The sequence below is a fragment of the Podarcis liolepis genome (genome assembly GCF_965112155.1).
Source record: "Podarcis liolepis genome assembly, chromosome: 12".
In the NCBI taxonomy this organism is placed as follows: domain Eukaryota; kingdom Metazoa; phylum Chordata; class Lepidosauria; order Squamata; family Lacertidae; genus Podarcis; species Podarcis liolepis.
In genome coordinates, this window is record NC_139563.1 from 28,796,436 (window position 1) to 28,808,950 (window position 12,515).

Below are 12,515 nucleotides of genomic sequence, written 5' to 3' on the forward strand. Positions count from 1 at the left end.
TGAAAATGTACATAGAGGAAGCAGTCTGGTGATTGCTTCAATCTTGTTTTGCATTATCTCTCAAAAATTGCAAGACTAGATTCAGCTAGAATGGATTCTGGGGTGGGGTGGGATTGTCCCATGTATCACTAAAGCACCCTAGCATCCATTCCATTTGAAATACATATCCCACTCGGAGCATACTTTTGTCCTGTCTTCATAGGAATAAAGCGAAAAAAGGAACAATTTTACCAGGTTTTTTCAGTGTTAAGGGGTGGGAGAAGAAATTCTGATCAGTTTGCATAATATTCGCTTGCTCTAGAGATGCTTAGCATTTTTATTGTATACCTTTTCTGTAGCTGTACTGAGAAACAGGACAGAGCAAAAATGCCCCCTGCCCCCTCTCAAATCTCGCTGCATAATGATTTCAGAAATATGACATGGTGCATACATTTTTAACATGTGTAACCCATCCTGGAGTTCCATTCTAACTGCAGTGTAGTATCACCCTGGCCGTGTCCAGCTGCTGCTATTATAACATTCTGACCTTAACGTATAGCAGAGATAGGGAGCCTGTGGCCCTCTCATTGGACTCCACCTCCCATCAGCCCCAGCTAACATGGCCAATGGGCAGGGATGGTGGGAAAGCCACAGCTTCCTCATCCGCGACTTGTCATGGTCTTCTACTGTGGTGGGACATCTCCTTCCAAACCAACACTCTCAGATAGCAGGGAAGCTAGGCCAGTCTGATTCAGTGCCATCATTACTGAGATGCATAAACATAAAGAGCACATCTCAAACCAAGGCTGATGAGATCATGTTGTGGCGAAACATGGGTTATAAACTGCGCAAATAAATGCATAATGTTTGAAAGTCTAAATAGGCTTGCCTACATCAACCAGAAAAGGCTTTCGTTGGTTTTAAATACATTGATAGCATTTGGTTGGATTCTGCCATTTGTTAACATGATAAAATGTGTCGTGTTCATTTCATTGCCCTACAGCATTTTTATCCTATATCTAGCCTTCCATCTATCTATTTATCTGTCTATCTAGTATCACCCTAAAACTGTAGGGGCTAACCTGTGGTCCTCCAGATGCTGAACTATATTGCTGATCAGCCCTAGCCAGCAGTAGGCAAGATGCTTGGAATAGTATTTTAGCAACATCTTTAGGCAAGTCTAAGAAAAACAACACCAGAACTGTTCAATTGGCAGTTAACATACCCCATCATAGATTTTTATAAAACACCCAGTTGCACCATTCCTTCAAGAGGGTTGCTGTAAACAGAATAATGAACGACTGTCAAAACAGTGTGGCTTAAGACCTCCCTTTGTCCAGTCTTAATTTCTCTGCACCATTGTCTGTTTAATTCTTGCAGCTTGCTATACCGCACAACGATGAGTGGACCCGATTTGCCCGGACTCTGGTGGAAATCCGTGCCAACAGAGCAGACAGCGAAGAAGAAGGAACCATGGAGATCTCTGCCTAGAAGAGAGAAAGGTGTCCTTCCCTTTGTAGCCACCTGCCCTCTGTCGATTGCGGTCATGTTCTGTGTCAAGTCAGTATTGTTGTGGCTTTCCATGCCAGTGTTGCTGCCAGCATTCCCCAGGGTTCCGATTTCTCCATATTAATTGCGTTGTGCTTCAAGCCGTCTGAAAATATCCAGAGCGTTTTCATGCTTCATATTTCTTTTTGAGAAGTTTACGAATGAGAGGACAAATCAAGCCCAAGCGGGTTCAGTTGTTGCCTTTTAAATCCTTTAGTAGCTGCAGTAACTAGCTAGGAACTCCTGAATAAACTTGGGCTCACGTGCGTTTCTGGCACAGTCCTATTAAATCCATATGAAGTCAGATATGATTGGGTACAGATGTGGTGCGCTTCGCAACATGGGACTGGGCCAGAGACTTTTAGATGTGGTGTTTCACATGGTGACTTACATTATGAATGGATGTACTATACGAACATTGCTGCTCCTTATTTATTGCGGTGTGCTGCATGGAACATATTTATTTGAAAGCATTAAAATAAACGATCCCAAAGCATGTGCATAACGAGCAAACTGCATTGTCTCTGCATGCCTGTTGGGGTTATGTCGAGTCCCAAACAACTATTACTGGATGTCACTTTTTACTAAAATGAAATCTGTAAAAGGGTTTGGTTGAATAAACAGAACTTTCTAAAATCGCCTATTAATCCTAGATACTTTAGCAATATTTCATGTGCAGTTGGTCCCCGGCACTCATTGCAGGATACCACTAATGGTCTGAATGAGGAAGTGTTGTTTCAGAAGTAGACAGAGGCAACGGCAGTAAAATGTGTCAGAGCTGTTCTGTAGCCAAGTTTTGTTGGTTTTCTTCTTGATAAAATTATTTCCGTTACTGGTCAGTCAGAGAATTGTAACTTCTGTGGTAGTAACATTGATTAGATGAACAGGGTTTTGTATTTCTTGGAGTGGTAAGAGTCAATATTACTTGCTCAGATTTGCACCGGTAACACAACTGCACAACCATAATTAATCTTACCGGCGAGATTTCTGTGGGCCATTCTGATGCTTCATGTGTAAATTTAAGCTCTGAGCTTCTTTAGCTTCCCAGGCACACGGGCCAATTTTCCACTGTGCTCACTTAAAAGACTGCAGAATCTGTCTGTGCACTTACATGAGGTCTGACATTACTTCCTCTGTTCAGCTGCAACCATTGGGAGGGCTTTGGAGTCCTGCCTGCCCATCCCGCTTCCATCAGTCCCACCCATCATGGTCAATGGTCAGGGATGGTGAAGAGCTACAAGTTTCCCATCCCTACATTAGTATCCGAACTGGACATACCTTCCTAGTCCACTGTTAAATGATCCAAAATACGTGTCTTTTGTCAATGGAATGGGACTGGCAGTGCCTCAAGGCGAGGGTTGTTTGGATACTGGTTAAGATCCATGTCAGCATCTTTCATCCTAACCTGCTCAAAATGATGCAGAGGATCAGTTTGGTCCAGATACTTGGCTTTGCAGAGAGAGTCAAAGCAAAAAAAAGCAAAACCACACATTTTGGTTCTACTGTTCACAATTCCATTTTTTTCTCTCTGCAGCCACGCATCTGCCAACTGGCACCATCCGTTTTGTCCCCGGACTTTGCCAAAATACAGTTGTTGGATTTAGCGCCCTGTATTTCCTGTAAAGTTGCAATGCTGCCTCTTAGGCGGCAAGTAGGACTACTTTCTAAAGTACACACAGAGAGTGGTTAAAAAAGCACAATTTGTTCAAGTGCTGTTTCTGGGTTATTTGCTGTGTTTAACTTCCCCAGAGAGTTCCATAATGAAAGTATCTTGAGGTTTACTTATTTCCAAACCAGCCAGTAATTTATTATGTATAATCATTAGATTTAAAATATGTCCTTTAGCGTAAGCAGCAAGCTAAACGGCTCAAGTGACAAAACGATGCTTCCATTTCCAAAGTGCTTTTTACACTGCTCGTTTTCCACAGCGCGGAGCCTAATCAGAACTGACGAGCTGAATGCACAGCCACACCAGTTGGACTGTGCTCATCGGACATGTCCAAGGAACCAATGTGGCAAAGAGGTCCTCCTTGGTGGCACATTCAGGGCACTCTTGCCCTTAAGTCTTGGTGCAGTTAGAGCGATGGCTGCTCTTATCAATAGCGCTGCAGTCCTTACCCTATCCGTGGAGGTGTGCTGGTATTAAACCCATATTATAGCTGACTGGCTGAGGTTAAGACAACAGGATCTTGCTTAAGGCTAGCAGCTTGTTAAATTTGTGGCAGAATTTGAGGTTTGAATAAGGTGGGTCGGGGAGACTGCTCAACATTCAGCTCAAATTCTTAGCCAGGACACAACTACAATACCCGTACGAGGCACAGCAAGGCTTTATAAATTGACAGCCTGGCCTTCTTTTCATGAAGAAGTCAAGTTGGCAAAGTCCCATCTGAGCCTGCACCCAGCCAACGCTTGGGCACCTTCTGTTTCAACCTTTAAACGGCTGCTGAAAACTTTTCTGTTCTGCCAGGCTTATGCAGGCAATTAGGAATAGGTAATAGTAGTACCAGATTTTAATTTTTATGTGTGTTTTTAAGTATATATAGATACTATTGTAAAACACTTTGATATTTCTTATAATAGCGACCAGCATATATTTTTCTTAAAATAAATGCACGGAGTTCGGTTCTGCTGCAAACACCCAAAGCTTGTTTAATGAAGGCCCTTGCTCTTAATTGAGACGTAGAACTTCAGTTCTATTAAATCAATAAAAACTGCAGTATTCCGATTTTATGTTTTAAGTAATAATTTGTGGAGAATTTGATCCAGTTAGTGGCTTTAGTTAACGCTTTAAAAAGATCCAAGGCAAACTTTTTTATTACTATTAAAAACCGAAGCCTACATCCATTTTATAAAAATGGGACAAGCTTTTAAAAAGCTACCGGTGGTCTCAGCATGGGAAAACAGGCCATGTGGTGGCATCCGTGACAGATGGCTTGCACTGCGAAGCCTTTCTAGGCACATGTTGCAATACTTGTTAAAAGCAAGAAAAGAGTTCAGCCCTCAATGACTTAGCCTCTCTCAGCCCCCTTAATTCTTTGCAGGAAGCTGTGACTGTTTTAAAGTGGTGTCATGGCACTTTCAATTGATGGCCTTAATGTGGCCTTAATGTTGGTCTCAGTTTCCCACTAAACTCTGCAAGGCAGCCCCACGCCCCCCCCCCCTCCAAAAGAAGGCAAAATATTTAATCTGGTTGTTATTATTATTATTGTATTTTTGTTTTTTTAAAAAAAAAATCTGTTTTAATTCATCAAAATTATTCAGAATTTCCACACAAATATTTTTCAATTACAAGCTGGCAGTTAAGGCAGATACCATTGATACAGTGCATGGATTTTTCTATTGCATTTATTTAAACAAGCAGCAGGTTACTCTAAGTGCACCAACACAAAAAACAAGAATCCAAATATCAGCAGGGCCTGGTGTGACCCCCTTGGGCACAGCCTCCATTAGTGTCGGCGAAAGCTGTGCTGGAGCCCTGAGCCAAATAGCACTGAAGAATGTATAGCTACACCTCTCGATGGCTCGTGCCGTTTGGTGTTGAATTTTCATCTCTCGTGGTACGATGCTCTTCCATAAAGTGCAGAGACTATGGAAAAAAATTACATTTCTCTTCCCACCCCCCAAGCCTTCTGATACCAGGAACAGAATATAATTGCTAAACGCTTGTCGATGTGGTTTCAGTTAGAAAAACATGTTCCCCATAAAACCCTCCTAATACAATTCAGGAATGCAACTTGTGTGTGTAGTAAAATACAGTCACTCTTGGCAAGACTCGGGTACCGCTCGTATCGACACCTTTCGAATCCTCCGGTACGGATGCAAATGGAATGTGTCCCCAAGTCTTAGACGCACTGTCTAAATTGTTCTGCGTTGAGCACCATGATCTCTGTTGAATAGCCAACATGCAGCCATGACGACAGGACAGCCCTCCCCGAAACACGCCACCCTCCCCAACCAGAAGAGCAGTTGCATACAAATGTCTTTCCCCAAATGAGCCCAAGTACATTCACGACCCCAGGTATGTGCAAGAAAGAACAAAAATGCATTCATGGACCCAAACCGATAAGACTACTCTAGCAAGAATTTCACAGTGATCTGATAAAAGGAAGCGCAGAGACCGATGATTCACACTTAAAAGATGGGGAGCAGGTGGGAAGAAAGACTTGCAGATCAGGTGGTGCTGGGTTGAGACCGGAAAGCTAAAGGAATGAAGTATTAAGACTGATCAGATGAATGGCTCTTTCCCAACATTCTGTAAAAGTAAGTCGCTGCCTTGGGATCAGACAGGCGCTGCCTTTGAGGTAGGTGGCGAAGACGCAAATCGAGGTAAGTAAAGTCCAAATTTGTTTTCAATTCCCGCAAAAGTGGCAACGGCCAACTTGTAGCCCCCCACGTGGTCGGGATTCGGTGCAGGTAGGGTGATCCTTGTTTTCAGAACGGCTTCCGATCCAGCTGGCTTCCTGCAATACATATTTTATCAAGTGTGATTATGCAGCCTTCCACCCTAAAAGTAAAGTTATTTCCAGAGAAAAAGAGCCCCCCGCCCACAAGTGCTTGCCTGGGACAAAATGCTATTTGGTTCCGCCTCTCTCCAAACTCCCTCCCATTCGTGGCTATTCCTCCTGGTCATTGGGAACATCAGCACTCAACCTTATGGAAGAGTTGGTACCTGGGGCTGAGGAAGGACTATAGCTCAGTGGTAGTGCATCTGCTTTTCATGCAGAAGGTCCCCGGTTCCATCCCCAGCAACTCCAGGTAAAGCGATGCCCTGAGTGAAACTGGGCAGACAATACTGGGCTAGATGGGTAGCTTCCTATAATCTTCTTTTTCCTCTTTTGTACCAATTTCTTATGCAATCCTTTCAGACAGCAAGCCACCGTTTTTTAAACTTTAGTCCGCTGACCGAGATGCTCTTTGACTACAGTTCCCATCATCCCTGGCCACTGAGTGGTCTTGCTGGCTGGGGCTGATGGAAGGTGGAGCCCAACAGCATCTGGGGTGGAGAATGTTTTACATACCTGTAGAAAAATAAAGTCCTATAATCTCCAGCAGCTGCCTATAAAGCAGCACAGTAGAAGTACGTTAAAAATTACTTTGAGACTCGCCCAGCAATCTGTTCAGTGTGAAATCTGTTTTGAGCGTCAGCAGAAGAGGTGAAAACATGGAAACTTAAGGTGACATGATGCACCAGTGATGCAAGTCTTAACACTAGTGCTGATGAGACTTCTCAATCTCATCAACAGCATTGCAGTATTAACAGCATGCCACACTACCATGCCAAAGGTTTCTAATGATTTTAATTTTTTTTTATTGGCAGATGGAAAAATGATTAATGGGTTTTTTTCCCTTTCCCCCTTATTCTTCTCTCTCTATTTTCTTTCTTTCTTTCTTTCTTTCTTTCTTTCTTTCTTTCTTTCTTTCTTTCTTTCTTTCTTTCTTGGCTTTTGTTTTTCTGCTTTCTCCTATTTCTTTGGAGTCCTATGTCTGGGGCCTTTATTAGAGTTCATAGATTGTATACTCATGGGGGTAGTAGAGGGTTGAAGGAGGACCCTGGGTGATGACCAGGAAAATGCTGGTCCCCCAGGATATGAAGCTGGGAGGAGAAAGGAAAGATCCCAGATGGGAAGAGCTACTGTCCTCTGTGGGTGGTAAGGACCAGGAACTACTTTTAAGAGAGAACTTCGTTTGGAAATCAATAAAACTATGTTGTTTTGTTTTGTTTTTAAAGAAAGGACTTCGTATTTCACTTCATCGATTTGTATCTTCTGTAGTTGTAATTTTATAGTATTATGGGGAAATCTTAATAAAAAGTCTTTTTAAAAAACCGTACTGCACTCTGTGAATGGATCTTCCCTTTGCTATTTAACTACTTGTGTTCCTCTTCCTGTCTGCCCTCATGTACATGACAAGCACTGGTGTGAAAAAGTGTATCTCCCCTGAGCTTTAGTGACCCTTAATTCATAAAGAAAATCTGGAGCTCTTTATGACTAACATATGACTAAAGAGAGCCAAGGTGGTCAACCCAACATACGGTATTTTTCGCTATATAGGACGCACTTTTCCCCCATCAAAAATGAAGGGGAAATGTGTGTGCGTCCTATGGAGCGGAGACGCCATAGCAGGAGACGCTATGGCAGGAGCCTCTTTAGCCGCGCGCCACCTCTCCAGCTGGGAGAGCGCTTGCGGGGCTAAAGAAGCCATAGAAGCTTTCCGCTGCTCCCCAACCTGCTCTTTGGGGCTCGTGGTGGGCTTCCCCCCGCCAGCTCCAAAGAGCAGGTTGAACGGAACCTGAAGCCTGGAGAGTGAGAGGGGTCGGTGCGCACCGACCCCTCTCGCTCTCCAGGCTTCCAAGTAGCCGCCTGAAGGCAACTGAACGCACCTTAAACGGCACCTTGTTTTAGAGGGGGGAAATTCTCCCCCTCTCTGCGCAGCGCCTCCTGCCGCTTCGCTGAAGGGGCGCTGGGCAGAGAGGGCGAGAATTATTTTTTCTTGTTCTCCCCCCTCTAAAACAAGGTGCGTCCTATTGTCCGGTGCGTCCTTTGGTACGAAAAGTACGGTACTTACGTTCCTCCAAAATCAATGTAGAACCATCTCTGCAGAAGCTCGTAAGTCACTAGGGTTACTCCAAACTGAGGAGACGACCGAAATACACGAGCTGAGGGGCAGGAAACCACACCATTATTAGCCACATTAACGCATCAGGTTAACATGCATCCTTCCTTGTTAAAATGAGTGTTTGCAAAGGCTACCTGCAGCTCCTTTCCAAAATGCCCTGGGGCCTTCCTCTCGGAGGATCTTCCCGAAACAGTCAATCACGCCGCTGTAGGTTGTTTGTCCTGCACGGGCTGCCACCTGTAACCTCGTCTTGATCACATCCGCAGGCGTCACTAAGGAAGCGGCAGGCATTCCTGGAGAAAGGGAAAGCAGGGCAGAAAAGAAACCAGCTTGTTGAACTTGCTTAGAGATGGGTGAGTTGGCCTGTTAGGACCCTGGGAAGCTGCCTTATGCTCCATCTAGCTCAGTATGGTCTGTGCTGACTGGCTTACTAGCAGTATATGTGAAAAGGATCTAGGGGGTCAACAGTGTGATGCAGCAGCAAAAAAGGTTAATGCCATTGTAGGCTGCATCAACAGAAGTATAGTGTCCAGCTCAAGGGAGGTCCCTATCTCTTTGGGGGCGTGGGGGCGCTGTGGTCTAAACCACTGATCCTTGAGCTTGCCGATCAAAAGGTCGCGGTTCGAATCCGTGCGATGTGGTGAGCTCCTGTTCCTTGGTCCCAGCTCCTGCCAACTTAGCAGTTTGAAAGCACGCCAAAAAGTGCAAGTAGATAAAAAGGTAGCGCTCCGGCGGGAAGGTAAACGGCGTTTCCATGATGACCAGGAAAAACTGTCTGCGGACAAATGTCAGCTCCCTCGGCCAGTAAAACGAGATGAGCGCCGCAACCCCAGAGTCATTCGCGACTGGACTTAACTGTCAGGGGTCCTTTGACCTTTACCTATTCTGCCTTTGTCAGACCACATCTGGAAAACTGTGTCCAATTCTGGGCACCACAATTTAAGGATGTTGACAAGCTGGAATGTGTGCAGAGGAGGGCAACTAGGATGATCAAGGGTCTGCATACCAAGCCTTATGAGGAATGGTTGAAGGAGCTGGGTATGTTGAGCCTGGAAAAGAGGAGGCTGAAAGGAGATATGGTAGCCATCGTCAAATATCTCAAGGGCTGTCACATGTAAGATGCAGCAAGCTTCTTTTCTCCTGCTCTGGAGGAGAGGATCTGAACCGATGGCTTCAAGTTACAAGAAAGGAGATTCCGACTAAACATACAGAAAAACTTTCCATCACTAAGAGCTGTTTGACAGTGGAACAGTCTCCCTCAGGAGGCTGTGGACTCTCCTTCCTTGTAGATTTTTAAGCAGAGGTTGGATGGCTATCTGTCATGGATGCTTTATTTTTCTTTTTAAGTTGAGTGGCAAACAGAAGTCTTCAATATGTCTGAAGCTTGCAGGGTCTTGAGTTCACTTTGGGGAGGTAAAAGTCAGCTCCCTTGTAGTTTCCAGCATTTGCCCCTATGTGCAGAAGACTGGAAATTTTTACACTTTTTTGACTTCAGGGCTACATCCTGTGAGAAGTCTTGTTAAACTCAAAACAGGCAGACAGGTACAAGTTGTGCACAAAGCGCCAAAATAAAATAAAAACCCAAACTCCAACTCAATAATGTTCCATGTTTTCCTTTGGGCATATGCACATTTTTCAGCGTCTAATTTCTTCAGCAAAGTCTTGTTGGAAGATTTATGCTGGCAGATAAACAACAGAAAGCAACAAATACCGAATTATCAGCAGAGAAGGGGCCACAATCCTGAAACATGCTCTCTCCATGAAGTCAAAAGGGGCACCTCGAATGATTTTAGGCCTTGGACCAGCAGTTTTTCAAACTCAGTCTAATGAAATAATCCGTATTTAGATTTAAAGAAAAACAAGGGGGGGGGAGGACAAAAATAAAGCAAGACTGTATTCAAAAACAGTGTCTCTTCTTATTTTATTACTTTTCCATTTTGCATCAGTTCCAAACCAGCTTGGTCAGATGTAGATGCATAAATCTCCTTTGCTTTTGCTATTTTTTTTTCATCTTCTTCTTCCCTCTAAAGCTTAATAATTCTGTAACAGTTTTTGTCCAAACCAATGTGGTTTGGCTCCAGAACGCCATCTCACTTTTTTTTTTTTAGTAGACTCCTTTGAAAGAGATGTAAAAGTGTGTGTTTATCACCAAAATAAGGACTGCTCCTCGTCTCTCAAAACCCATTAAAAAAGAAAGGAAAACACACTGTGCGAACATTCACATTTGAACATTTGGCAGAAGGTGGCTTTCTCTTAACATGGTCAGCGCTTCCCTTCAGCAAGTCCACGAGTCATCCATTTCACCTCCTGCTTATGAGACACAGAAGCTGGACTTTCACTCTTTAAAAATTAGCTGACTCTTGCAAAGACAGCAGCCATGCAGGCAGAAGCCCCGTCCCCGCTGTGGAGGTGGTATTTCACAGGAACAATGCCGCCATGTGAGCCTGGTCTGGCCACAAACCAGCCAGTAGTCTTGCATGCTTCCAAGGTACTCTCCCTTGGGGACATCAGCAAGGGTGAACCAGCCCTGAGCTTTGTGGTACAAGTCCCAAATAGTTTCCATCTTATGCAAATTTTTGGAATGCAACTATCTGCAAGGCTTTGAAAACTGCAAGCCAGGACTCTTCAGAAACGTCTTTTAATTGCAAAGGTCCAGGCACCCTCGGCTGAGTTAAATAGTCTAACATAGGTTGCAAAGCAGGCATTGTACAGTTGAGTAAAAACTCATGCTGCCCTGGGCAACTCTGGGAAGAAGGGCAGGATATCAATTGAATTAATACTAACAACAAAAATGACACAATCCAGAAACACTTCGGTACAGGAACCAAGAGACTGCTGTTTGTGGCAAGGAGGTGAACGGGTGAGAAAGAAGCAAAGAGAAGTTTGGAAAATTTTGGACAGTTGTCCACTTGCTCCTGAAACGTGAAGTCCAAGTTAGGTGTGTGTGGCACTGCTTTGCAGGGGTTCCAGTCCTACTTGGATGGTAGTTTCCAGAGGGTGATGCTTGGGGAGTGTACTTTGGCCCTGTGGAGCCTAACTAAATGTGGGGTTCCTCAGGGTTCGATTGTATCCCCCATGCCGTTTAATGAAACCACAGAGTGGGGTCATCTGGGGTTTTGGAGTACGTTGTCGGAAATATGCTGATGACACACAGCTCTATTCATTTACATCTGGACCTCTGAGGTGACAATGGTCTTGACTCAGTCAAGAAATTCCAGGTGAGTGCTATCCCTGGACAGACTTGGAGGGGGTTGTGCCAGTCCTCAGGCCTTGAATTCTCCAGATACTTTGGGCTACAACTCCCATTAACTCCATTCACTCTGCCAATGGCAGAGGATGATGGAAACCTCAGTCCAAAACAAATGGGGTGATAACTATCTGTGGACTGTGCCTCCAACGTTAGCCAAGGCTTAGTATGGGGGCCTTGTGAGAAACCTACTTCTGTCCCGAATAACCAAACCTAGTTCCTGTCCCCATTTCAAGGGGAAGAATCTCTTCCCAAAAAGTCTTTGAATGCTCCCAGTCAGGGAAGTGTGATTATTATGTTTCTGCCAATATAAAGTATACATGATAAAACTTCAGTTCTTCCTATAATCCTTTACTTCCTTTTAGCCCAGTAATATCACCCTTGCTTTCACTAGTACCTGCCACTCATTCCCACCCTCCCAGTCCTATACTGCACGATAAGAGTCAAGTCACTGCCCTGAACAGTAATCAGCTAATGGAAGATAACCTGAAATGGAAATATAGTAAAAAAAAAAAAAAAACAAGATAGGGTCCACATTACTGTGCATTTTCTAACCCTATACTGGCAACTACTGATAAAGAGAGGCTACTTCTGTGGCTGAACTGAACTTCAAAGAGACAGTTATCACAGTCTGCAATCGCTTAACAATGGGCAGAGAAGGAAAAAAATTAGAAAATCTAAGAAATGACTTGGCTCAACACACTGGCTTAGGTTTCAAGTCTAGATAGGATACAGAGCTCAAAAACTGTTTTGTTCCATTATGTTGGGTTACAATTGACCCGGCTTTAAATCCATAGTCTTCTGACTATTCAGCACAAAGTAATGTACTAACTGAGCAGTTTTTTAATAACTGAATCTCTTGTGGATGTTATGCCTAGTCATGTATCATAGGAGTAATTAATTATATTACCACCTGATCCCTTATCTCCTTTGCTCAATCACTAAAGACTTCTTGGGAGTCACTGTTAGTGGCTCCTCATGGCTTGGATAAATCATGTGTTCAGTATTCTGAGTCCATTTGTGCAGGGTCTCCCACACACCACTTAGACACAACTGGAATCGAGCAGCATACAAACTGTCAAAATAATAATGAATTAAAAAATAAGAACCTGAAAGTCCCAAATCA

The 12,515-nt window shown here is 43.9% G+C and overlaps 2 protein-coding genes across 12 annotated transcripts in view; one reads left to right on the forward strand and one right to left on the reverse strand.

Annotated features, from left to right (window-relative positions):
• DYNC1I1 (dynein cytoplasmic 1 intermediate chain 1) overlaps positions 1-7,353 on the forward strand; it is a 231,916-nt gene extending 224,563 nt beyond the window's left edge. For all 9 annotated transcript variants that reach the window (XM_083469062.1, XM_083469069.1, XM_083469066.1 and 6 more), the window contains one exon: positions 1,360-7,353. In XM_083469062.1, the coding sequence (XP_083325188.1) occupies positions 1,360-1,470 (111 nt within the window). In that variant the 3' untranslated portion in view covers positions 1,471-7,353. The remainder of the gene's footprint in view (positions 1-1,359) is intronic.
• The window catches only part of SLC25A13 (solute carrier family 25 member 13), a 119,637-nt gene continuing 111,839 nt past the window's right edge, over positions 4,718-12,515 (reverse strand). For all 3 annotated transcript variants that reach the window (XM_083469060.1, XM_083469059.1, XM_083469061.1), the window contains 3 exons: positions 8,277-8,435; positions 8,092-8,182; positions 4,718-5,987 (listed from right to left, as the gene is read on the reverse strand). In XM_083469060.1, coding sequence (XP_083325186.1) covers positions 5,807-5,987; positions 8,092-8,182; positions 8,277-8,435 — 431 coding nt within the window. In that variant the 3' untranslated portion in view covers positions 4,718-5,806. The remainder of the gene's footprint in view (positions 5,988-8,091; positions 8,183-8,276; positions 8,436-12,515) is intronic.